This window comes from Pristiophorus japonicus, chromosome 9 (genome assembly GCF_044704955.1).
Source record: "Pristiophorus japonicus isolate sPriJap1 chromosome 9, sPriJap1.hap1, whole genome shotgun sequence".
Lineage (NCBI taxonomy): Eukaryota > Metazoa > Chordata > Chondrichthyes > Pristiophoridae > Pristiophorus > Pristiophorus japonicus.
The window spans coordinates 71,635,904-71,660,813 of record NC_091985.1 but is presented as its reverse complement, the minus strand read 5'-3'; the positions used below and the strand labels follow the sequence as shown (position 1 = coordinate 71,660,813).

Below are 24,910 nucleotides of genomic sequence, written 5' to 3'. Positions count from 1 at the left end.
CTACACTTTGGTGCCTCTATCTCAAAGCATGACTGTATTTTTGTGGTGCTATGTAGTTTGTAATGATAGCAAAGCTAGATATTAGAAACAAGCATCTGAGTTTTGAATCTGGCCACAATTAGTGCACTTGCACAAGTGAGAATCAATGAATCTCATTACTTGCTGTGTAGAGGTCCCATTATCACGAGATTATAAAAACAAAACATAAAACTACAATATTTTAATTTTGTTGAGCTCTGCTCCTCCAAAAAATACACATTCTACAAACTCGAGCATGTAAAAGTGGAAGCTTGTTTAATATTGCTCTACCATCATCCTGAAAGGCATAATTAGAGTACACATTGGAACTGATTAAAGTTACAGAATCATTGTCTCCTTTTGCATTAACAATATATACAATATAAAATAAATACATTTACACAAATGGACATTTGTCAGAGCACACAGTATGATACACGTCACAAAAATATACAGTTGATTGTTTACAGATGTGAAGCACAAAGCTTGCCTAGACCTACAGACATGGTTTTTCACTACAGGTTAAACTTCAACTCCTGGTATTTGTAGCTTTTTTAAAACTTTTTTTTTCTGCTTTTAAACTTTGCATGTAAGACTGCCGTAAATTGTTTGTAGGCAGGTAAACACAGATGCATAAATAATTTAAATACAACCACCAACACCCAACATTCTCTTCTATATAAGAAAAATAGCTGTTTATAATTTTTTTTATATTATTTTGAAACTTGTCTTTTTTTAAAATGCAAATAGTGGAATAAATATTTGTTCTGATTGAAATGCAAGTGCAACTGTGAGGAGTCACACAATCATATTGCCATAATTAAGCAGAAAAAAAGATAATTGTAAAGAAAAAAAAAGAAAAAATAGATATAGCTTAAAACAGAGAACCTTCATTTTAACTATCTCATTTTGCTGCTCTGAGTACTGGTAAATGAGACTTCGCTGCTGGTTCTAACCATAAGCATGCGCAAAATAAATCTTAAATCCTTCCCTTGCACTCCACAGAGCTAAGCTCCTATTACTCAAAATCAGCACCTTACTCCCAGGAGTTGGATTTTTTTTTAAGGGCCGTGCCAGCTTCTTAGTTCCCTATTACAGCTATAAACTTCAAGTTATTGACCACCTGAATGAGCTGCTAATGATGAATAAAGTCTAGAATCACAGTACAGTCAATTCTCTACTGAGAAACCACAATCTACTATATAGTCTCGTACGGCTAATGATACACAGTATTTATAGCACAAGGTTGATGCATACCGTCAACCTTTTTGTCTTTTTCTTTTTTTTTGTTCAAAGCACACAATGTAGCAGTAGTTTGGGAAACTTGTATGCACCAAAAACTTGTAACGACACAAAGCTGGTTTTAACAACCATTTGAGATGTTTGAACATAGCTATATTTACAGCATTTAAAAATTAGACATTTACCTATTGTTTGGAAATATTCAAATTCTTTTCTAAGATATACATTGTTATTCTACAATAAACTGTTACGCAAAATATCCCTTTTTAAATTAATGATTTAAATGTGTATTGTCGGAAGAGATATTTGTTCTGATTCTTAAACTATTTGTTCTTATTATTAATAGGAGCAATCTTATCACCAGTAAGGAATAGAATACACTATCTCCTGAGGAATTTTACATCCATTACTGTCTCTAATTCTACCCTGTGTCTAATGCGTACAATCACAAGAATCTAACACCACAATAAGAACAAGACAACAGTCTTTGAATTCAACTAAAATTAGAAGAACACAGCAAACATGAAACATTGCAAGCTGAACTACAACATTTTTTTTGTTTCCAATACATGACCTCAGGTTAGGCTCACAATCTTTGATTACATATGTGTACACAGAAGAGGATGTCACATGGTACAACAGGGAGCAGCTACTAATACTGACATTTGAGTACTTGGTACAGGTTAGCGCCTTCATTTGTTTTTAAAATGTAGCAAATGTAGCCTTTAAGGGGGAGGAAAAACATCTGATTAGTTACTAAATCAAATTTACACCTTAACAGTCATGTTTTGAATGGTTAATAAATATGCCTGTAAAGTACATTATTTTACATTAGTACCATATTTCCAAAGTATGCTGGGACAAGCTAGTGTATAATCGTGTTGCATTGGATTCAATTGTCAGATCGACTAGTCTATCAATAAAGGTGTAATCTAATTGCAATAATGAACTTGAAGCTATGTATTACCTTGTGTTAAAGAAGTTGAGGATTTTGACTGAACTGGCACTCAACATAAATTGCATCCATAAAAAGTATGCACCTTCTCATTCACTATTGCTTAAGATAAATTCACAGATTAATAAAATGGCTGTAGTGGTAAAGCTGGTACAAAAAACCCATAAACAACATCAACAACAAAGGTTTTAAAAAAAGTTTTGTTTGTTCTTCGTAACTGTCCATCGTTTTTCCAGCCAGCAAATAAATGCAGTATTTTCAGTATTGCATGACTGAGTAAAGCTTACTATTCCCTGAAATAGACATAGTTCCTAACCTAAGAAATATCTGGAAGACTTGAAAACAATTAAGGAATTAAATGGCTGTAACTGATCTAAGGTGGAAAAAATGCAATGAGAAGAAGCAGCCAATGCAACGCTGTTCCGTTGCCTAATTACAGACTGTTCATATGGAACCTAATACTGCATTCAGTCAATGCACTGTACTGTTAGGTAAAACAGTTGTCAGTCTGAATCCTTTGTTGATGGGGATATTTCTCTTCTTATTAGTTCAGTGGCATCCATATTATGGATTCCCATCCTTTGGCAGGGCTGGCTTCCTTCTCTCTCTTCATTTAGAGACCTCATTAAAAAGTTCAACAGCAAAATCTGCATGAAAAAATCCTAGAAGAATGAGAAGTTGAAAGCTGCTTCACAGTCATACTGCTAAATATCAGTGCAGTTTTTTTTTCAATTAAACACTACAGTTAACTTTTGTCTGGTTCAATTCCTACGTTTCTTCCCTTTGCTGTGGCCTGACCCATTCTGTGTGTTTTCATGGGAAGGCCGAGGTTCCTCTAGTCAGACCTTGGCCTCTAGCATTTCCAAGAATAGTTTGTGCATGGGAACTTTGCCTTCCAGTTTGATGTTGTAGAAATGCTGCACAGCTTTGGTAGAGGTCTGCCGGAGAAGAGGGAGAGTCATCAGTAGCTTACCAGCACGCCGTGGGTCTTCCCCATGCTGCCCAGCCTCATAGTCCTGCAGGGCCTCATGCAAGACATCTTGCAGCTTCTGAACGGCCTCAACATCTTCTATGTGCATTGAATCTACAAGACAATAAGACCAACATGAAAGCTCTGTTAACACCAGTGCAATTGAAAGAATACATGTGTATAATGGCATTTTAAAAACTTCAACTTATGGATCAAGTATACTTATTGCTTCAATCGTGCTTAAAATACTGATCAGCGGAAACACACTTAACTGCAAGTTTAAACAAAGCATTCTCAAACCTTCAAATAAAGGAACACTACATAGCTGTTTCACTTAAAAATTCATCTAATATCTGGATTGTGTTCTATGGATTTTAACCATCTAACATCTGCCTGTGTTGGAATTTAATAAATAAGTAAAGTATTTAGAAATATATTTTTGTCATTTAAGTTGTGTTAATTGCCCTCTACCTTGCTTTCCTTTACCAATGATATGGAGAAGCTTACAGGAAAGCTCCAAATAGACAACAACTGCAGCAGTTAATAGGGGTAACACTGTCATTTATAATCAATGAGCATATCACAATAAAATGCCAAAATAAATTCAACTTAATAATTTAAGAGGTGAAAAAAGCATTCTAAAAAGACAAGCTTTCCATGAAGTGGTGGAAAATTGGCCTTTTCTCTGAATATCAAGGGTACTTCAGCTTTTATTATGCTTTGCTTTCTTAATTCTCTGCAATGGTAATTAAGTTCTGTTTTGGTTTCCAATTTATTAAATATTTTATTTATTTTAGTGAGACTGTTTTTTTTCTATTTATTTATATATGTATTTCTGTTCATTTTAAAGAACACATTTCACAGCACCATGAATCACCAGTGAAAATGCTGCAATATGGCCTGGAGTTGAAAGTTTTACCATCAATAAAACTACCGGCATTTTCTACGATCTATAGTTTATAAAATATGAAGATTGGTATGCTTAATCTTCTTGCAATATTTTCTTTCAAGTTGTAACTGTGTGTCATGTGTATTTGCAGCACTCCAGCATAGGTCTTACAACTTCAGCTGTATAATTCCTGAAATGCTAAAATCCAGAGGAACACAAGTCTCATCCACTATCGCTCAGCTACAGTGTGATCTTATTGTGAAGCAGCTTAAGTCCCATTTGATGACATAAATAGGATTTTAGTCCTGCATGCAAAATGGAAACTGTGCAAATATATAACATATCCAGACAAAATCAAATCGGAAGCAAGGGGGAAAGTTTCCAAACCAATCTAGTAAAGAAGAAAAAAAATAGTGGATTAGTTGTCTGAAATTGCTGAGTTTAGAAATGTCATTGACAGCTGATGGGCTACTGCTCCCATCTTACTCTTGTTCCCTCATCAAAGCAGTGAAGTGCCAACAACAGTTCCTGAGACAAATAGAAAAAGTGCAACTTTTTGTTGAAACAATTTCCCTCCCATCAATCTGGGAATTTGCACATCAATATATGAGATGAACTGTTAATTACAAAATCAATTAAAAAATAATTTTCAAAACAGTCACGCTTTGGTTCTCTGGGGTACAATTTGGCAGAAGGTTCATCTCGGACCCACCAAATCAAGAGCTGTCATCCGAAAATAAGCAAAAGCAATCTGGTTTTTCATTTTTCAGCGTGGCTGAGCCCAGCCTGAGATTGATCAGCACATATGGCCTCAGAAAACAAACTGTCAATACCTTGAATGCTGTAGAATTTGAACAAATGGCTGTCCTCCCATTCAGCTACTCATTGCATTCCATTTAACAGATTTTATTGACAGTTTCCTTCTTGTAATTAAAGAGAAAACTACTGGCCGGCAACCAAGATAAAGTTCAAAGATTAGGTCAAAACAAAAGAAGGCAGGGGGAAATGGAGGGACATGGCGTGATTGTCAACGGTACACAACATCAGAGCTGTTATTGACACACAGGTAGCTAACGATCAGCATGTTATTAAAGAGTGATCTATCATGAACTTTATGCAAATGCTAAAGTGCCTAAAGACCGCGATAAAGCATTGGGGAGAAGGGAAAAAACAACAAAGCACAAACGATTTTATTCATGATTCATTCCCAGTTGCTTCTGCACTTTAAATTCAAATGTGGATAATGCTGGAAAAATTAACCACTTCTGTGCTGGTACAGTGCGTATGCAATTCAGTAGAAAAAATATCTGCTTTTTAGATCTTTATGACAATGCTCTGAAAGCAAAACTAGCTAATTGAAAACAGATTTTACTTTTAAAAGCAAATTCTTAATCCCGAGTGAAGCAGTACAATATGTCTGACTTTGCTAAACTAGCAACATCATTAAGTTAATGATTTTAAATGATTTATTTTATATAAAACTGTAACTGACAATATCAATTTCTCGCATACATTGTCAATTGCCTTTGTCCAACAATGAATAGCTTATTTTATAATGGGAGTAAAGGTAAGTAATGGACTAGAGACAAAATATTTGGCTTTTCTTTACAAAATAGACTATATATTTCAACCAGAATAAAGTACTCTTTCATTTTCCTATTTGCTCCATTGGGGACCTCACCAACACAGAAGGGGTTAAAAAAGATTGGGGATGGGGGGGGCAAGAAAAATAATGACTTATTGAAACTGTGCCAACAGTCAAGCAAATCTGCCAACCTGAATTAGCAAGCGCTATAGCTTTGAGGGTGACAAATTCTTCTTTCTCCAGCTTCATGCTCTTGTATTTCTTTACCAGCTGCAGTATGGCGTTATTGAGATCAAGAAGCCCAGCTAGCTTTGACTGATCTTCATCCATGATGTAGTCTTCAGCATAAACCAGCTCATCCTCAAAAGACAGTGACCTGTACACAATCCCCAAGATCAGAATCTCCATCCAGGCACTCTGGAGGAGACTCATCTGATCAGCCAGAGATAATGTGGAGAATCCTGGAAAGAAAAACAGGGCATAACAGTGTTACAATGCCACACACTGTGGAAGCATGTAGCTAAGATTACAAGAAACATCAAATTACTTTCAATTCACTATTAACATCCCTTCTCACCCATCAAAAAAACCTGAATCAATCCACTAGAGATTCACAAAAACAACTTATTCACTCTCAATATCGTGAGGGTTTTTGGGTGGCGGCGGTAGGTGGTGGAGAGGAGGTGAAGGGAGAAAACCTGAGCTAATCAAAGAAAATAATTTGGGTGTGTGAGGAGAGGGAAGTTAAATGAGCAGGGATTGCCATTTCTTTGATTAAATGCAGTAAATCATGGTTCGGCTATAAGGAAACTTTATAGGCTTTACTACAATCTCATTTTGCAGCATGCCAAACATTTCAAATTTATTTTTGTTCTGTCAGTGTTATCACATATTTAATATCACATTAATATCATGGAATCTTAATATATATTGCTCAACTCTACTGCTCTGATTAATTGCTTGATGATACAAACACAGTGGTGAGGACTAGGTATATTCTACTAGAGATCACTGTTGCACTGGCCCCTCCTACAGTAGTGAAGTAGAAGTGTTCCTTTTGGCTGTAGTTCTTCCTGTTCACCCTGTTGCAGATTGGAAGCTGTGGCTCTTGAATATCATTCAGGGTAAGCAAATGGCACAAATGAATGTGGTGATATCACTGTTCACCCTATATTATTCACCTGGAAATGAGCAGATATTTTGATGCAATTCAAGAATTTGGGTGGATGTAGAATCTAAAGTTAACATTTAAACACAGTTGTTTTGCAGGAGAAATATCTAAAGTCCAATGTTCAGGGTAAATGGGGTTATACGTGATTGAAATCATAATTTATATTTTATTCCTTCCTACAAATTTGTCTTGCACTGAATTTTGTTCCTGTTCCATGGCATTATATACGAGATTGACACTGCTTTCACTATTGGTGAGATGGAGGTAACACAGCTGTGGTAACAGAATAGCAAATCCGTCACTATTTTATCAGGGGAGGGGGAATTTTAAAACATCTGTTCAAGCAAGGCTGTCACGCTGAAGGCTTCGCTACATGAATCAGTTTGCTTCATCCCCGTCTAACTAGACCACTAATGGCAAACAGCTCATTATATGTCTTTCAGGCTATTGTTTATACCAACTATAGCACTAATTTATTATCTCCTCACCGTTAAGATCTACAATCTTGTTAACAGGACAAGAACGGTTTACAGCTTTTGAGGTGGTTTTTCTGGCCTGCCAGTGACATGCAATGGAATGCCAGTTGGCAGAGCCGACCAAAAGCACTTAATAAAATCATCAAAGGGGATTAACCATGCTTTCAAAGTGAGTGTGTGTGTTCACACATATTTGAAGGGAGTGGGTAAAGGGAGGGCAGGTAACAAATTATGGTAACAGCTTTCAACAGCATAACTCATCACCAATAGCAACAGCGTTATTGAACATACCTGTTCATCTTGCTCTTTTTCAACAATAATATTTCTGAAAGGTTCAGATTGTCTAATTTTGATACAACAACTTTTATCTGAAGTCAGGGCACCATTTAAACTCTCCAGAAATAACACAAGGGACTGCCAGTTTGCCGTCATGTTGGATGCTACCAAATGGTGTCTTTGTTAGATAATGCTGATGACCCTCTCTTCAAATTCTGAAAAATATTCCTCAGAAATATTTTATAATAATGATACAACCTGCTAACAAGAACACTATTTCACATCTGATTTACCGGGAAACGGCTCATTCTTTCGTTTTACTCCCATAGTACCACCCCTCCCCCCTCCAGAATTACCAGATGGTCTGTATGTGTGGCCTGCAGCACCTTCCTGTGATGAAGCCTTTTTTTTACCCTACCCAGCCACTGCTGTTGGTAAATAATTAGATTTACACATTCTCAATCTACACACATCTTCGGTCTAATAATTAAAAGCAGGATGATTAGTTTATTGAGTGGAAGGAGGAACTTTTTTTTATTGAGGCCTATCAATGATTTTATCAGGGCAGCACTTTTACGGTTGTCATGTGGGTGCAGGCATCCAATTTTTCTTATCTGACTGATTAATACAAACGCTGTTTCAGGATGCATTAATTAACAGATACAAATCTACGTTCTCATGAAGGGATCAATAAAGAGAAGAAAAGAGGCATCAAAGTGAATTTAGTGCTGATGATGGAGAAGGCACTGTATTGACATTTACGTGTGTGGAAACTCCAAAGTCTCCCCAGTTCTGCTGCAGGCCTCAGCAGCGATGCTAATGCCAGCGGTGCTTGTCCAGCACTTTTGGATAGGTGAAGTGATGCACTTCAGTCAGCTGAATAAGTCTAAGCATCTGAGTGTATGAAGGGCAAAAAATATCTGCCAGCAACTCTTTAAAAGGCACTTATAGTTCGAACAAGAAAACAAATGTTTCTTTCCAAAAATAAACGGTTGTTATCACAATTAAATGAGTTCCAAGATGCTCTATACAATTCATTATTTTGAATAATAGTCCTGCTTGTCTATTTATCAGCAGTCCAGCTCCTTTTTGGTTAGGTCCATTTGCTAGTTCAGTGGGACAGGCATGAAACATTGTTTAGTTTAACTTTACGAGTGGCAGGGAGGAGAGAAGAGTTTTGAAGGATGGAGATTATGCTGACATCCTTGTACCTCACTTGGAGTTCTCAGTTATATCCATTAGAACATGCCTGTTGTGAATTGCTCAAGTGTAACTCTGAAAATGGGCGAGGGGGATCACAATGCGCTATTAACCCCGCGCCCATTCAATGTAATGCAGGCAGCACGCCAATTTTGTGCTGCCTGCTCATTTCAAAGATTTCAGCAGGCAGCCAGCAGAAACCACGCCGTTGATTGGCTGCACGTTTGAGCAGGGGCCCCAAATCGTTACCAGTCAAAGCTAGCCTGCACCACTTAAAGGGGAGGGGCATTGAGGCTGGAGCAGATGCAGAAGTTATTCAGGAAGTGAATCTGACATGTCATCATCATCATCATAGAATCGAGGAAGACTTGCTTCCATTCCTGAAGTGAGTTCTTTTGTGGCTTAACAGTCCAATATGGGAGCCACAGACTTTGTCACAGGTAGTACAGATAATCGTTGAGGGAAGGGGTGGGTGGGACAGGTTTGCCGCACGCTCTTTCCGCTGCCTGCGCTTGATTTCTGCATGCTCTCAGCGTTGAGACTTTACGTGCTTGGCGCCCTCCCGGATGCACTTCCTCCACTTAGGGCGGTCTTTGGCCAGGGACTCCCAGGTGTCAGTGGGGATGTCGCACTTTATCAGTGAGGCTTTGAGGATGTCCTTGTAATGTTTCCGCTGCCCACCTTTGGCTCGTTTGCTGTGAAGGAGCTCCGAGTAGAGCACTTGTTTTGGGAGTCTCGTGTTTGGCATGTGAACTATGTGGCCTGCCCAGCGGAGCTGATTGAGTGTGGTCAGTGCTTCAATGCTGAGGATGTTGGCCTGTACAAGGACGCTGATGTTGGTGCGTCTGTCCTCCCATAGGATTTGTAGGATCTTGCGGAGACATCGTTGGTGATATTTTTTCAGCGACTTGAGGTGTCTACTGTACATCTGGGGTGGCGTGATAGGCAGAGAGGGAGTAGGGAAAGCCAACTCCAGTGATACCCTACTCATGACAAAATCTGACATGTAAAACAGTGAAGAATGGCACAACGTGGGAGAGAGCTGGCTCCAAGGTTTTCCGACGCTATACTGGAGGTCTTGGTGGAGGAGGTGGAACAGAGGAGACATGTCCTGTATCCATAAGGGGCAAGAAGGCCCTCCAGACACATGCTGAGAAGGAACTGGGAGCAGATAGCTGTGGAGGTCAATACCAGGAGCCAAGCCCCGAGGACCTGGGTGCAGTGCCGGAAGAAGTCCAATGACCTCACATGTTCAAGCTAAGTGAATGCATCTTCAAATGCTATATCCTACCAATTGCAGCACTAGCCTCAGCCACTGTTCAACACACCACACCCCCCATCACTCACCTACCAACAATCTCTATCAATCAGGACTCATACCGAACATTTATAGCTTCACCTCACCCTCACACGCTAAGCATCGCTGCAAGCCTCACACCTACACTTCACAGATTGCACACACCACCAGCTATTCAATCATGACAGCCACATCACCCAAACAGATTTCAGAACACTCACTGACACACTTCCCACTCTCTTGCAGGAAAAGGTGGCGCATAACCGGAGGCAGCAGGAGCTATCTGGAAGGGGACAGGTGAGCCTCCATATCCTAACCTCCATGGAGGAGACAGTGCTGGCAATTATTAAAGCAGCCATTGCTGAGCCCATGGCCAGCAGCGGGGCTCAAACCATCGAAGATGATGGTATCCTTATTCCTAATCCTCCTTCTCACATCGCACTTCTCCCTCTTCCCACAATCTATTCTGATTTACAAGCTGCAGCTGGTGTAAGCTTGTACCTCTTACTTCCCCCCGCTCTCCTCACCACAACCTTACCCATGTGCCTTTCTCCTTTCAGATACCCAAGAACTGCAACCTGCCCAGGCAATGGTGGAAAAGCACGAAGACAGTGATGATGAAGAGACACGGTCACTCAATTTCACACTGGCAGGCACCAGCTCAGATACTGACACAGCATGTAATTTAGAGGATAGCATAGAGGCGGGATCAGTATGTGGTGAGACACTGGGCATTAGTGGCCTGCAGCCAAAGCTGGGGGCAAGGATAGCACAGGTTCCAGTTTGCTGGATTCTGACTCATGAGGACTTCGATAGGGCAGGCTACGGAAGACGACCGATGGGTATGCACAATTAAATGGTTGGTGTATTGGGAAGCCTCCCAGAAAACCTGTGTGCAATGTCAAGGAGCATGGAGGAGACCGGCACCAACTTTGCACAGGGCTTTGCGCAGAGCTTGGAGTCCATCGTTTCTAGCATGGAAGTGGTAGCCAACTCCATTAGCATACTTGTGGACCCAACCATGATGCGGTGTCTGATGGCTGATGTCTCAGCTTCCATTGCAGCACAAATAGCTTCCAGCAAACGTGTGAGCGCTGCAGTGGAAGCTCAGATTTCTATCTTGCAAACTCAGCTTGCTGCCATCGTGGCTGTGGATACCAGTCTTCAAAGGGTCTTGCTGGGTGTCACAGCAGTCCAGCAATGTGTCCAACAGGTTACTAAGATTGCTGAGGCGCCGCCCCAGGGGAGTGGCAGTGGTACCATGCAGCACGAACCTCTATCAGGATGACATCATTCGTCCTCCCACCACTGCGACTCCGCCAGTGCCATTGCTGTTGCCTGTCAGCCAGCCAGCCCAGACTGCTGCTGTCCACGCTAAGATGGTGCAGTGTGCAGCTGGGCCTTCTAGACAGAGAGCTGCTCGAGGTCATCCTGTAAGGCCGTCTGCAGTCTCTCGCACTGAAAGTCAGCAATCTTCCACCAACTGTGCTGAAGCCACCGGGGTAGCACTGCGTAGGAGCACTGGGACAGGTAAAGGCACGCGGAAGACAGGCACTAACGGAATGCACAAGGGTGATTTGTTTGTGTTTCTATGCTGTGTGGCATGATTTCATTTATGAATTTTGTTTGGAATGTTTATTTTGTGGCCAAGCAGACACTGTGATGGTTAGTGACAGAGGGAAGGTAAGGTGTGGAACTGTTAGTGAATGGGGAATTGAGGATGAGCAAAAAGGTGCCATCTAGGTTGCCTCGTTCCTTCCTCTTCCTCCTCCTCCTCAGCTGTCCGCCATACAAATATTGGCAAGGGCTGTGCCTTCATGATGGCAAGGTCGTGCAGCATGCAGCAGACCATTACACCCATTCTGCCGAGTACTGCAGGGCTCCTCCAGAGCGGTCCAGGCAGGAGAAGCATTATTTCAGCATGCCAATGGTCTGCCTTATCACATTTCACGTGGCAGCATGGCTTTCACTGTATTCATGTTGCGTACATGTGCGTGGGCTGCGCACCGGAGTCATGAGACATGTCGTCAACGGTTAACCCTTGTTGCCCAGTAGCCACCATTTGGTTTGCCTAGGTGACTCAAATGCAGCAGGCATAGTGGACCGCCGCAGAATGAAGGCATCATGCCTGCTGCCAGGATACCAGGCATTGACCTGCATGATTCATTGCCTATGGTCACACACCAGCTGGACGTTGAGGGCGTGGAATCCCTTTTGGTTCTGGTATCGGGCAGAGTTGACATGCGATGCCAGCAAAGTGATGTGTGTGCAGTCAGTGGCACCCTGCACCAAGGGGAAGCCTGCAATCCTAGTGATGCCGCGTGCTCACTCCACCTGCTGCTCTCTGGCAAGAGAGAATGAAATGTAGTCAGCTCTTTTTGAAGAGAGAGCCTGGGAAAACTGCGAGATGTTGCAAATATTTCCAGCTCCAGCCTGGAAGGAACCAGACGCAGAAAATATTCATCGCCACGGTCACCTTCACAACCACTGGCGATGCAGTCCTTGCCCTGCTCTGAGTTGTGGCTGCAGCAGGTGGCAGATTTCAGTGCAGACGTCCTTACTGAAGCGCAGATGTCTCAAACATTGTTTCTCGTTGAGGTTCAGGTAGAAGAATTGCTCCCTGAACACCCTGGGCGAATATGGCTTCCTGCTGAGAGCACTTCCCCCCCCCTCCTCCTCCCCCTTCCAGCAGCTTTTCCTGCTCTGTGAGTCCTCTGTTCATTCTCCAAATCATGCTGTATTCCAAGGGGAATTTTTACTAGTGCACCCGTGTCTGGCAGCAAGTGGTTTGTGCAGAAGCGTTGAAGTCAGGAAAAAGTCCTTCAGCACCTGCCACACTGCTCCCTGTAGACTTTCGCAACTTGAAACAACTACAGGAAGCACCAACCACTTCTGGAATCATATCAACAGCCTTTTGAAATCAAACAGCAACTAACCTGAAAGTAGTGATGATCCCTTTAAATGGCGGTGGCAGGGGTCCCTTCTTGCTGCTGAACATGTGTTCAGCTGTGCGAGCTGACTGACATCATGATCTGCCTACTCTGCATACTTCCGACGGACATTCACTGCACATGCGCTAAGACCCTCACCAACCATGGCGTCTGCCGCACTTCGCTCCACAAGTCTGCGCCTGCGCATTGGATGCCATTTTGCCATGCAAGTGGATTCCCTAGCGCCCAAACAATGGCTGTTACCGATCTGAATTTTGTGCCTGGGTTTCGCCAAGATCCATCGCTGATGACATTGCAGTCTTACTTGGGCCATCTGAAAGGCACCAAATGAAGATGAAACAATGACCTAACATTGCTCTTGCACACCTTCTGGTGGCCAATTATACAACTGTATAGGAAACAAGGAAACAGACTGCTCGCCTTTATCAGGATTAGTATGTGGTGGACCTAAGCTAAAGAATGGAGAGAAATTAGAAATAAGGCAAGGTGCAATATATGCATTTTCCACTTTTTCAAATGGGCACCACCTTCATAAACAAAATATGATTTGCAAACTGTGTTTAGGATGTAAATCAGGCTGAAACAGATGAATGCATTTCTTGCGTATGACATGCTCACCATGAAAATTAGGCACAGTACTTCCTCCTCCCCAAACACTTTCTCATGAAGCCTCTGTCAATCTAAAATACATTGGTGAAGTAGCTAATATTCTGGACGTTGCCTTTGCAATATATTTGTCTCAGAAGAGATCCTGTATTGCCCCATGGGAGAGTTGGCACTTCTATTGTGAATCTCAGTTCATCAATTTTGATGGACTTCAGTGTTGCAATGGTAAGTTCTTGGTTTTGATTTCCCACAGAAAAGCAAAAATATCTTCCAATACTTACATGATGTCAGCATGGAATAAGCTGGTTACAATAATTTATACAATATTTTAAGACCTGATAATGTTGTTTTGAAGCAAAGCAGCTTTACATTTAAATATAGTTCCAAATCCAAATAAGCTATATCAATAAGAAATGCAGGAAATGCAATGTTCAAGTATTTTTATGCATTATAGAAATTATTTTTTATATTGTAACCTCTCCCCCACCCTTTCATCTAATTGGAACATCTGTAGAGTTATTGCACCCACCAAGCTACCCGTGAACTTTACAAAACACACTGTAATGGGTAATTTGGAGAGAAAGAGTTAGAAGAAGAGAGAAAATCAAGCCTATATGATCGCCTAGCTGAGAAAGGCAGCCTCGTTTCATTAGCATTTTTGTTAAATCATTTGACCATATGTTGCCAAACTACATATCAAAAGTGACCTATTTGGCTATAATATACATTGATACAATAGACTGGATCATCAGCAGATATTAGAAGGAGGGGAGAAAAATGTTTCCTAATACTTGTAAAAATGCAAAACTTGAACTTGGTCACACAATGTGCTACACTACACAAGGCCATGGGCAAGGGATTGTCTGCATTAGAAATACATACACACAGATTTGAAAACATCTGTTTGAACCCTTAGTCCAAAAATCATTGAGCATTTAGGAAAACAGTAAATATTGCAAATTCCATGAAACAGGATTCTTTCTGCCTACATTCAAATATATGTTCCAATGTTCAATAAGTATTGAATAATTCTGTTTGCTAAAAGACAACGAATATGGTGAAAATTAGACAATTTTAACACCTAATCCCCCTGAGCTTGTGTAACAGAGACATACTGATATGTAGACTGGTGCCATTGAGCAGTTTGAAGTGGTTTCAGCTTTTATCAGAGGCTGCTTTCATCTCACTGAAACAAGGGATGAAACTCTATGCGGCAGCAATGCTGGATGAAAAAAATACATTAACACTGCCATGTTTATCACAATCCATTTAGTAGCGTTATCATTTGCTCTCGAGGCAGACATCCCAAAGTCTATACCAGGATGGTAAGCTGCATGATTCTAATACACCTAATTAGGAATGCGCAGACTCTTAATTGCATACATTAAGACAATTCATAGCCAAGATTAATTCTAAATATACCCAAGCAGCTGTTTAAGATGCCTGGATTACAGTATGGACTGTACTTTTCCACTTAATTAGATATCAAAATTAAGCAGGAACAAGCATTTTGACATGACAGGATTGAACTGCTGCTTCATGTCCCAGAGCTGCACTTAAGTGACCACTAAACAGAGCTGCACAGATGGAGCAACATTAAATGCTGTACTGGAAAGTAATTTCAAATAATAAAATATCAATATTTACATTTTAATTACTCCTACTGAGAATCACTCTGTCATTTGACTATTGCTAGGACAGCATGGGGTAGTGAAATGACATTGGGCTTCTTACTGGGAGGACTATTTTGTTTCCATTAAGGAATGACAAGTGATCAGAGCCAACGACACCCGGATTTTTGTAAGAATGACACCATTAGTCCTAACCAGCAGCCAGCATCCACACAGCAATGTACAGGCACTAGCCGGGGGGGGGGGGGGGGGGGGGAGGGGGGTGAGGGGGGGAGCACCTGTGCACTCTGCCAGTAATGACTTTAATGGAATCAGATAACTCTGCACTAGTGAAATGTTCTAGCTCGTTACCTCAAAACTGTGTGATTTTTCCTTTAGCCCCTGGTGCAAGCTGTTTAGGAGATGCTGACTCCTTCCTCATCATTTCGGTGAACTTACTACGCACAATGCTGTAATAGCAAGACATTATTGAGCATTCCTCACCCTCCTGCTTTAAAATAAGTATTAGTTAAGGCCATTTGATCACCAAAACAGGTTCCCTTCTTAATGAACAAGATTTCTATTTTGATGGTGTAACTCTTTGACTGTCGGACTTATTATTTTATACTATGAAAAAATAACTGTTCTCCCTCACACACTACTCCTTCTCGCTCATCAATATCTTAAACCAAAATGTAAATATTAAAGAATATAATAAAAATAAATTGCAGACACTAGGAACAGACTCTCCATTACAGCATTATCAAATGAAAATGTTACATTCCAATTTTATGGCAACAGTTCAAGAATATTATTAGCCGCAAAATTGTGGTTACCGCTCCTCACATGAAGGGGAGTGCAATGTTGTGCACTCCATTTCCTGTTGGGGCAGGTCCTGGGGCACTACTCTGGTGCGTTCCTCGTGTTTCAACGCCCCTCCCCTTCGGTTAAAGGAGAGGGCCGCTGCGCACTCTGCCGGGCCTCTGATGGCCTCCATTGGGCCACCAGAGTGATGCCAAGGCCACAGCTCAGCACCCAAACGGAGTGCCGGGCTGCATGATGGCAGCCCGGACCACGTTAAAGGGGCCGATCAGCGAATTGGTCGGAAAGAAAATTCTGGCACACGGCTTTCCCAACCTCCCCATTGACTTCCGCTCCATGAGCGGATGTCGGCTCGGTTCACAATCCGCGAAGCTGGTGCTAACTCCTGTGCAATTTCGCGGGAGCAGTTAGTTAGTGCCACCGCCCCCCCCCCCCCCCCCACCGGGCGAAAACCATTTTGCCCCTGGAGTCATTAACAGGAGACCTAAAACAGGGCAATTTCCGACCCCGAATGTCTCGGTACAGTCGGCTGAATTCCTGGAATGACACACAGGCATTTCTGCATAATTTCAAAAATATACTAAATATTGGATCTAAATACTTGAAAAGGAAACATTTACAGGGCTATGGGAAAAGAGCAGGGGAGTGAGACTAATTGAACAGCTCTTTTAAAGAGCCGGCACAGGCATAATGGGCTGAATGGCCTCCTTCTGTGCTATGATTCTATGAAATATATACATCTGGTAGATAATTTCACTATAACTTGCAACTACATAATCTTAGTAGCTATCTTGCTTAAATTAATATCAAAATCAAAATTGTCCAAATAAACCATGATCGAAAAAATACAGTTAACAAATAGTTGACCATTTTATTCAACATCCTAATCTGAATTATCCAATCAGATCATCTGATTTCAATTGTTCCAGTGGCAGATTTAGGCCTTATAGCACTACTTTAGGAATAAGACACAAAGAAAATCCAATCCTCCACCACAGTAAATCCAGCCTCCATGGTAACTAACTGAGTGACAATTTTTATTGGTTCATTTCCAATTACCTCTTTTCTTGCCGATTATTACTTTAAAAACATTTCTTTAAATTGTCACCATCATAGGCAGTGCCTCGGAATCGAGGAAGACTTGCTTCCACTCCTGAAGTGAGTTCTTTGGTGGCTGAACAGTCCAATACAAGAGCCACAGACTCTGTCACAGGTGGGACAGATAGTCGTTGAGGGAAGGGGTGGGTGGGACTGGTTTGCCACACGCTCTTTACGCTGCTTGCGCTTGATTTCTGCATGCTCTCGGCGATGAGACTCGAGGTGCTCAGCGCCCTCTCGGATGCATTTCCTCCACTTAGGGCGGTCTTGGGCCAGAGACTCCCAGTGGGGTGTCAGTGGGGATGTCGCACTTTATCAGGGAGGCTTTGAGGATGTCCTTGTAGTGTTTCCGCTACCCACCTTTGGCTCGTTTGCCGTGAAGGAGCTCAGAGTAGAGCACTTGCTTTGGAAGTCTCGTGTCTGGCATGCTTTGACAACGTTTTTAATCGTTAAACTCTTAATTGTGTTTTGAAATGTTTTGCAGTGGTATAACCAAAACTCGATCGCTTGTAATATCATAGAATATTACAAAATAAACTTTTTTAAGCAAAGTTCACTATTATGAATCAATAGGTTTCTTTTGCATATAATATGCTCAGCATAAAAGCAAGAAAAATCAAACATTTTGATGCATTTTTTCAGCATTCCATTTTTGATACCGATAAAGTCTTTAGAAAGAAACACTAACCAAGAGCAGTTTTATAAAAATGTCTGTACTTTACAATTCACTCAATTTCTTATCAGCTGCATCAAAAACACTGAATGAGGCAAATAGCTGTGGAAAATGGCAGATGTGACAAGTCTAATCTGGGGTACTATGACACTACATTTTGTACAAAATACTTCATTTATGATTGCTTGAGAGGAATTTTCCTTAGTTCAGTGCATCTTACAAATCTAGGCTCAATACATCAGATTCCCTGAACACCCGTCTCCTTCATGCTTTAAAGGAAAGCCACTTCCCCATTTCACAGACCGAGTACCTTTTAATTTCAAAAAAGCCATGGTTCAAAATCTTAATTAATTGTTTCATACTGCTTCAGGATCATTATGCAATGTAATAAAGGACATGTAATTATGAAATTTTACAGCCATTACTGAGGCTGATGGCTCGTATTTCATCATAAGCTTCACCCAATGGCTTTTAGCTACTCCAGTTTCTTTGATGAAGTACAGACAGATCTATCACCCCCAAACAATAACCAGCCCAGGCATCTATAATAGCTACCTACAGATGAAGCAATAGATAAAGATAAACTATAAATCCCTGCACAAATGCAACCACAATGCCTTGGATTGACAAAAGAAGAGGATGAGCTGTCTAGGGGAGGCAGCAGCTGTGCATTAGGGCATCCCTCTCCAGCTATCTGTTAGCTGTTCTGTCGTGTGTCTTGTTTTACTCTTTCTTCTTCCCTCAGCAGTCCCCAGTAGATTTGTTGTTGAAGTCTATAGCTCCTTTCAGCTAATTCAGCAATTTTTTAAAAAGAACTCTACAGACCCCAAGTGTATGACAGTAACAAATGTGTTGAGAGATGGGGATCCTCTTCACAAAAGCTAACACTGCTACGAGGGAATGGGCCAACTGTGTATATACTGTTCCTATTGTTTTTTTCCCTTTATTAAAAAGTGCAGCAAATATTCCCTGGTGAGCCATTTCTATGCATGAATGCAGTAAAACTTTGGACTCTGAAAATCGACAAAGGCCTCACCAGTAATTAGAAGTATATGTACAGATTCAAGGTATTTTACAGTACATTTGTAGAAATCAGGTGCCTAACATAGAAAGCCCCTGTATGAAAATATATTTCTACAAGTGTACAACTGTGGGAAAGATAATCATTTACATGCTATCCCCTACAAATAAGTTCTCTAATTTTTTCCCCACCCAACTAGTTTTGAAGTGATGCTTTAAAGCAGCCATGAAAATGTGATTATTCTATTAACCCACCCCACCACCTCCGCAAAAAAATCAACAAAAGCTAGGAAAGAGAGCAAACAAATGAAGCGTCTAATATTTACTCAATATGTGTAGTTTAAACATTGGAAATGTTGGGCAAGCAGGAATAGACAATTAAATAACAGCCCTTTCTAAAAGCCCATTCATAGTGGAATCCTTCTCTCTATGTCTGGTCAAATTAATGTAGCTTATAAAATATGGATAGCCCTCTCCTTTTTCTCGGACGAGCCACTTGTTCAGTTCCTGTGTTTTGCTCTATCCAGGGCAATCGGTCGCTGTGGCACTTTGTGGTTTACCAGTGGTACTCAACTAGTGTAGTCACATTATAATCGAACTCTGGTTAAAAAAATACATTTTGGAAAAGATGATAGTAAGAGTATGGAGGCTGTTTCAGGAACTAAACTATTAAATATTAATAATTGGGTTGATTTTACTAGAAAGCAATAGGGGCAGAAAACATGGATTGAATCTCTTTAGACAAGACAAAACTGCATTGCTTGGCAAACCTAATCTTACACAGTTGTCTGATACAGAAGCCCACGGGCTTTTGTCAGAAATGCCAGCTCCTCTTTGCCCTCGCCCTGGAATCCCTGCTTAGCCTGATGCATTGCTCCCATCTGCTGATGTGCAGAGGTTATAATACTTTAGTGGACTCAGACAGCTCGTATCCAATTCCATTTCCAAGGCCTGCCAGCCCTGCCTGCTTGTTCTCTGATGGAAAGGATGGCCCATTTGAACAGTTGTTGGGGAAAGAAATGGCCATTTCATGCTTGTCTGTGAACTTTGCATGAACTGTGAGGAATAATGTACTGTGATGACAGCCAAGTTATTTCTTACAGTAAATTTGCTGTCTGGAATGAACTGAAATAGTGTTTGGTTTGTGTAATTACGTCCATCTATCTTTATATTCCAGAGGCATATCGCAAATTGAAAATACTAAAAATTGACTGTTCATTCTGATATTTAATGATTGCCAATGACACACCAATGATTTATTGGTTACTTACCGATGTGACACATTTGCATCTTATTAGAAGAAGATTACCATTCCTTGAATTCTGAACACAGCTGATCACGACTGATGGATTGATTTGATTTGCAAATGTAATCAAACTAATAAGAGGGAAAAATGTGCAATAATACCTTGTTTTTCGTCTGGCAATCACTCCCTGCCAACAGGCTGATATCCCTGACTAAGCAGCCTCAGAAAAGCATTTCTTGCTGCTACGCAGACAAAATGCTTTTCTAATGAAAATTATTTTTTCACCCGCCACATTCCAACTATCTTGGCAATATCTAGTCAAGCCAGCTGTGTTTGTTACCATTTATAAAGGCCATCATCAGTAGCTAGGCTGCTCTAATTTCAGAGCTGTGTTTTTATAAATACGAGAGTCTTGGCTAAAAGCAACGTTGAATGGTGTGAAAAAGGCAGTATGTCTGCTAGAGCCCATATCCTTATTTTCTTTTAAAAAAGTAAAAATAATTGCACCTCTTGATATTACATTTTCTTTAAAAAGGAATCTAAATAGAAATTACAAATTCTTACAGTACTGAAGATAGTTCAATGTGCTACCTATTATCTGTAATTAAAATAATCTGGAAGACTAGACAATATAGTTTTTAATACTATAATGTTGGTTTCTTTGCAGGGTGTAACGACACTACTCTTGCTACTATTAACACAAGATATATCCCTGTCCACTATCCTGTATCCTGCAGCTCTTGTGTCTCTAAAAGTAATATTGTAGGTTATTGATTTATTTTTGGGAGGAGGGGAGGAGAGGGCATGCTAACAGTATATTCTTCCAAAACCAACAAACTTTTCCAGATTCCTCCTTGTTATATTGCTCATATATCTTGTGTGTAGTAATCTCTGGGCACAAAATCTAGGCTGATACTTCCGTACAGTGCTGAGGGACCAGTGCACTGTCGGAGGTGGTGTCTTTTGGATGAGACATTAAACCGAGGTCACATTTGCTCTCTCAGGTGGACGTAACAGATCCCATGACATTATTTTTGAAGAAGAACAGAGGAGTTCTCCCTGGTGTCTTGGCCAATATTTATCTCTCAACCAACATCACTAAAACAGATTATCTGGTCATTAACTCATTGCTATTTGTGGGATCTTCTTGTGCAATATTGGCTGTCACGTTTCCTACATTACAACAGTGACTACAATTCAAAACTATTTAATTGGCTGTAAGGCGCTTTGGGATGCCCTGAGGTTTTGAAAGGTGCTATATAAATGCAAGTCTTTCTTTCTTTATATGTTCTGCATCAAACAGGTGAACACATACAGTATTCTGTTTATGTCTATACTTTGGACCATAATCTGTTCTTTTATTGAAATCTGCTTATCTCAGGGCACCTGTTTTCTTTGGACTAGGTGCCAACAGCACTGGGCCAGATGGAGTCAGGCCAGATGCACACATCGGCCGGAATCTTCCCAGCCCTGCGGAAGCGGGTTTGGAGGCGGGCCCGCTGTCAAAATGGCTTTGATTGACAGCAGGTCGGGATCCCGCTCTGAACTTGCTTCCATCAGAGTTTCTGACCTGTCAGATCTGCGTTTGGATAGCAGTTCCTCCAGCAAGCGGCGGGACAGGTAATTAACATAACTAAAAGGTACTTAAATGCTAGTTACAAGGCTTAAAAGCAGGCACTTACAATTTTACCAACCTTTTGACTGGTGTGGCATGCCTCGGAGAACATGCCAGGTAAGTGGAGACGGGTTCTCAGTGACGATTGCTTTGGTTAGTTGACAACTGCAGAAGTGGTATAAAAGCTACCAAGCTGAAGCCTTCAGGGTTTGGAAGAGACTTTGAGCTGTATGCACTTTGAAAGTGTTTGCAGTGAACTCTCTATTCACTGTCACCTCCTTGGAGCGACTTCTCTCGCCACTGACAGGGTGCTTCTGTCACCTCAACCTCACCTGCCATCTATTCCAGCAGCATCGGTGCCCTTGAAAAAAATCTCACCTTGGTCCTTAGAATCCCACCACAGTCAGCCCTAACATGACCAGGCACACCAGCATCACCACCAACAACACCAACTTTCTCCGCAATCACCTGATGCTGCACAGTACACAGGGCATCAGCACATCGGGACGCCAGTGATGGCCTTACCATGGCCAGATTTACTTCATTTCATGCAGTACACCCTGGCTGCCACATTATGCACCAGGTTGGCACTACCCCACACCAGCTCCATAAAGCATCCCTGCAATGTCCAACCCATTCCTTTCACACTCATGACCACTCTGGGGTACTTTTATGTCTCAGCATTCACTACATTCACTAAACCACTTCCAAAGGTGCCCACAAATCTGTCCAAGAATGCAAAGTGCTGAAAATAAAAATGTCAATGTTTGACAACACATTAACTATACATGAACATTGGCTGAGGGACCAAGTGCCTACCCTTGTGTATTGTTAGTTGGGGTATGATTGGACAAGGATGAGGGTGAGTGTGAAGGATGGCTAGTGAAATAGGGAACTGATAATGTAGATAGAGAAAGGGATGGGTGGAGGTGCAAGGTAAGTTGGTGTGAGTAAGGATGTGCAGGAGTAGGGTAGGAAAGGCAGAGTGATGGGGATGTGATGAGTGGCACAGCAGGATGAGGTTGGTTGTGGCTTTGCAGTAACGTTTCGTGATCTACTGAGATCATTGAAAGGTTTGCACCACTGCAGCTTGGTCCTCTTGATGACATCCCTGCTTGTGCCCTCATGTGCAATTTGCAACCAGGCTGCGTTGATCTCCTGGAGAGGTCTCATCCGTCTATTGGAATGGAAGAGAAACTCCCTGCATGCTGGGGGGAGTCATGGAAAAGCTTGGGTGCAGCCGTGCACCTTTGTGCAGAGCTTGTCATTGTTTGCAGTAGCTCAGTGCTGCAAAACACAAACAGAAGAACTGTCAAATAAAAGTTGGGAATGGTCCCTTTAAGGAAACCGACTGATGACACGTCATCAGATGACATCATCAGACCAGCTTCTATTAATTGGCTGGGGAGCCTGCAGGGCGGGCATAACAGGCCCCAGCCACTGCAGATTGAAGGGAGAGAGTGGGCTGCAGTTCGGAGCAGGTTTCCCATGCTGCCCGCATTGAACTTGCCTCCGTTGGTGAAATCCCGGCCATTTAGTGGAGACTAGTTATATGATGCAATGAGCAGTGTGCATCTACAGGATCCTGGAATAGCATGGCTGCAGAAAGAATGCATAAGTTGAAGGGAAATTGTACTGAAGACTTCAACAAAAGAGAATAATTACTTTATCAGGACTATCAGTAAATTATTGCCAGATGAGCAGGTCAGTCATGTGTAATTACCTGGTGTGTTGCTGGATTTTAAATATCCCCGTGAGCTATCACATTTAATGGCAATTAATCCACTGCTCATAAGCAACTTTCATGCTATCAATTGAAATAATCCACATTCATGTAATGATTAAACAACCAAAGTAAATATTAAGATGTTCTTTATGTGCATTTAAGTGCTTGGCACTTAAACTGGAAAACAAAAATTGCGCAATAGTAATAATGTTTGCAGGATACAAATAGCCTTGAGACTATGATCTTTGGCTTGAAAATATGTGCTAATAAAATAGTGAGCGAACAAATGAACAAACTTGCATGCCCTCAGGATATCCAAAAGCCAGTGAATTACCTTTTGAAGTGACGTCGTCGTTGTTGTTATGTAGGCTAATGTGGCAGCCAATTTCTACACAGAACTGTTCCACAAACCATCATCACCATAGGCAGTCCCTCGAAACGAGAATGACTTGCTTCCACGCCAAAAATGGATGAGTTCACAAGTGTTTCAATGAAGGATCTAATATTTCAGATCCTGAACTACATCCTGAAAGGTGGAAGATGCCTGTGCGTGGATTTTTTTAACGTGTGGTGGCCGTTGCACACCAGCCACCACACGGGCTTGACAGAGCTAGGCCTTGGTCCAGTGGCAAGAGTTATCCAAGACGACTGGAGACCTGCTCTGCTGCACGGGCTTAGTGTGCATACATATCGCAGTGTGGGCTGGCAAGTGCTGCCCCTGGCTCCGATCTCACAAACAACAATGAGATTACTGACCAGACTATGGGGCCAAAATTCAGGTGCACCAGAAAGCTGGAACAACTATGAGCTTTTAACCGGTACTCACCTCTGGAACATTTGGTGTGGTGAGTAGATCTATTTTCAGGACTTTGAATTTTTTTTAAAGTCCGACAGGAAATGGATCATAATGGGGGTGGGCCTCAGACTCAAAGCCAGACTGATTGGCTGAAAATGGGTCGGTGGGGCCATCCGCCACTGTCAATCAATGTGATGACATCACAGCGCGTGTGTGCCACCATGCTCTCTCCCCTCCATTAAAGAGGAGAGATGCAATCATTTTTTAAACTTTGGCTCTGGGCCACCAGGGAGGGTTTTGGCCGGGCCAGTGGCCTGACACCCAAGAGGGGGTGCCAGGCTGCCCGTTGGTAGCCCGGCTGAACCTGGAGGCAATATTTTGCCAGCCGATCAGCAAGTCAGTTGGCAAAAACTTTTGCATTGCGGCAATGGGTCCTCCCCTTTACGGGTGGCAGCGTTGCCGGGCCGCATAGTCTTCAGAGGGTGCACCGGCAGAAAAACCTGCCTAGGGCACCGTGCGGCAGGAGACCAACGAATCGAGCTGAAAATGGATAGGTAAGTATTTATTTTATTTTAATTTGGTGGGGCATCTACTTGGGCGGGACGGGGTCCAGGCCGAAAAATCCCTGACCTGAATTTAGAGTGGGTCGGCCTGTTGAACCCAGAGCG

General features: G+C 41.8%; 1 protein-coding gene across 11 annotated transcripts in view; it reads right to left on the bottom strand.

Moving 5' to 3' along the window:
- Positions 1 to 280: 280 nt before the first annotated feature.
- Positions 281 to 24,910, bottom strand: part of esrrga (estrogen-related receptor gamma a) — a 229,216-nt gene continuing 204,586 nt past the window's right edge. For all 11 annotated transcript variants that reach the window (XM_070889451.1, XM_070889448.1, XM_070889450.1 and 8 more), the window contains 2 exons: positions 5,851 to 6,120; positions 281 to 3,299 (listed from right to left, as the gene is read on the bottom strand). In XM_070889451.1, the coding sequence (XP_070745552.1) occupies positions 3,055 to 3,299; positions 5,851 to 6,120 (515 nt within the window). In that variant the 3' untranslated portion in view covers positions 281 to 3,054. The remainder of the gene's footprint in view (positions 3,300 to 5,850; positions 6,121 to 24,910) is intronic.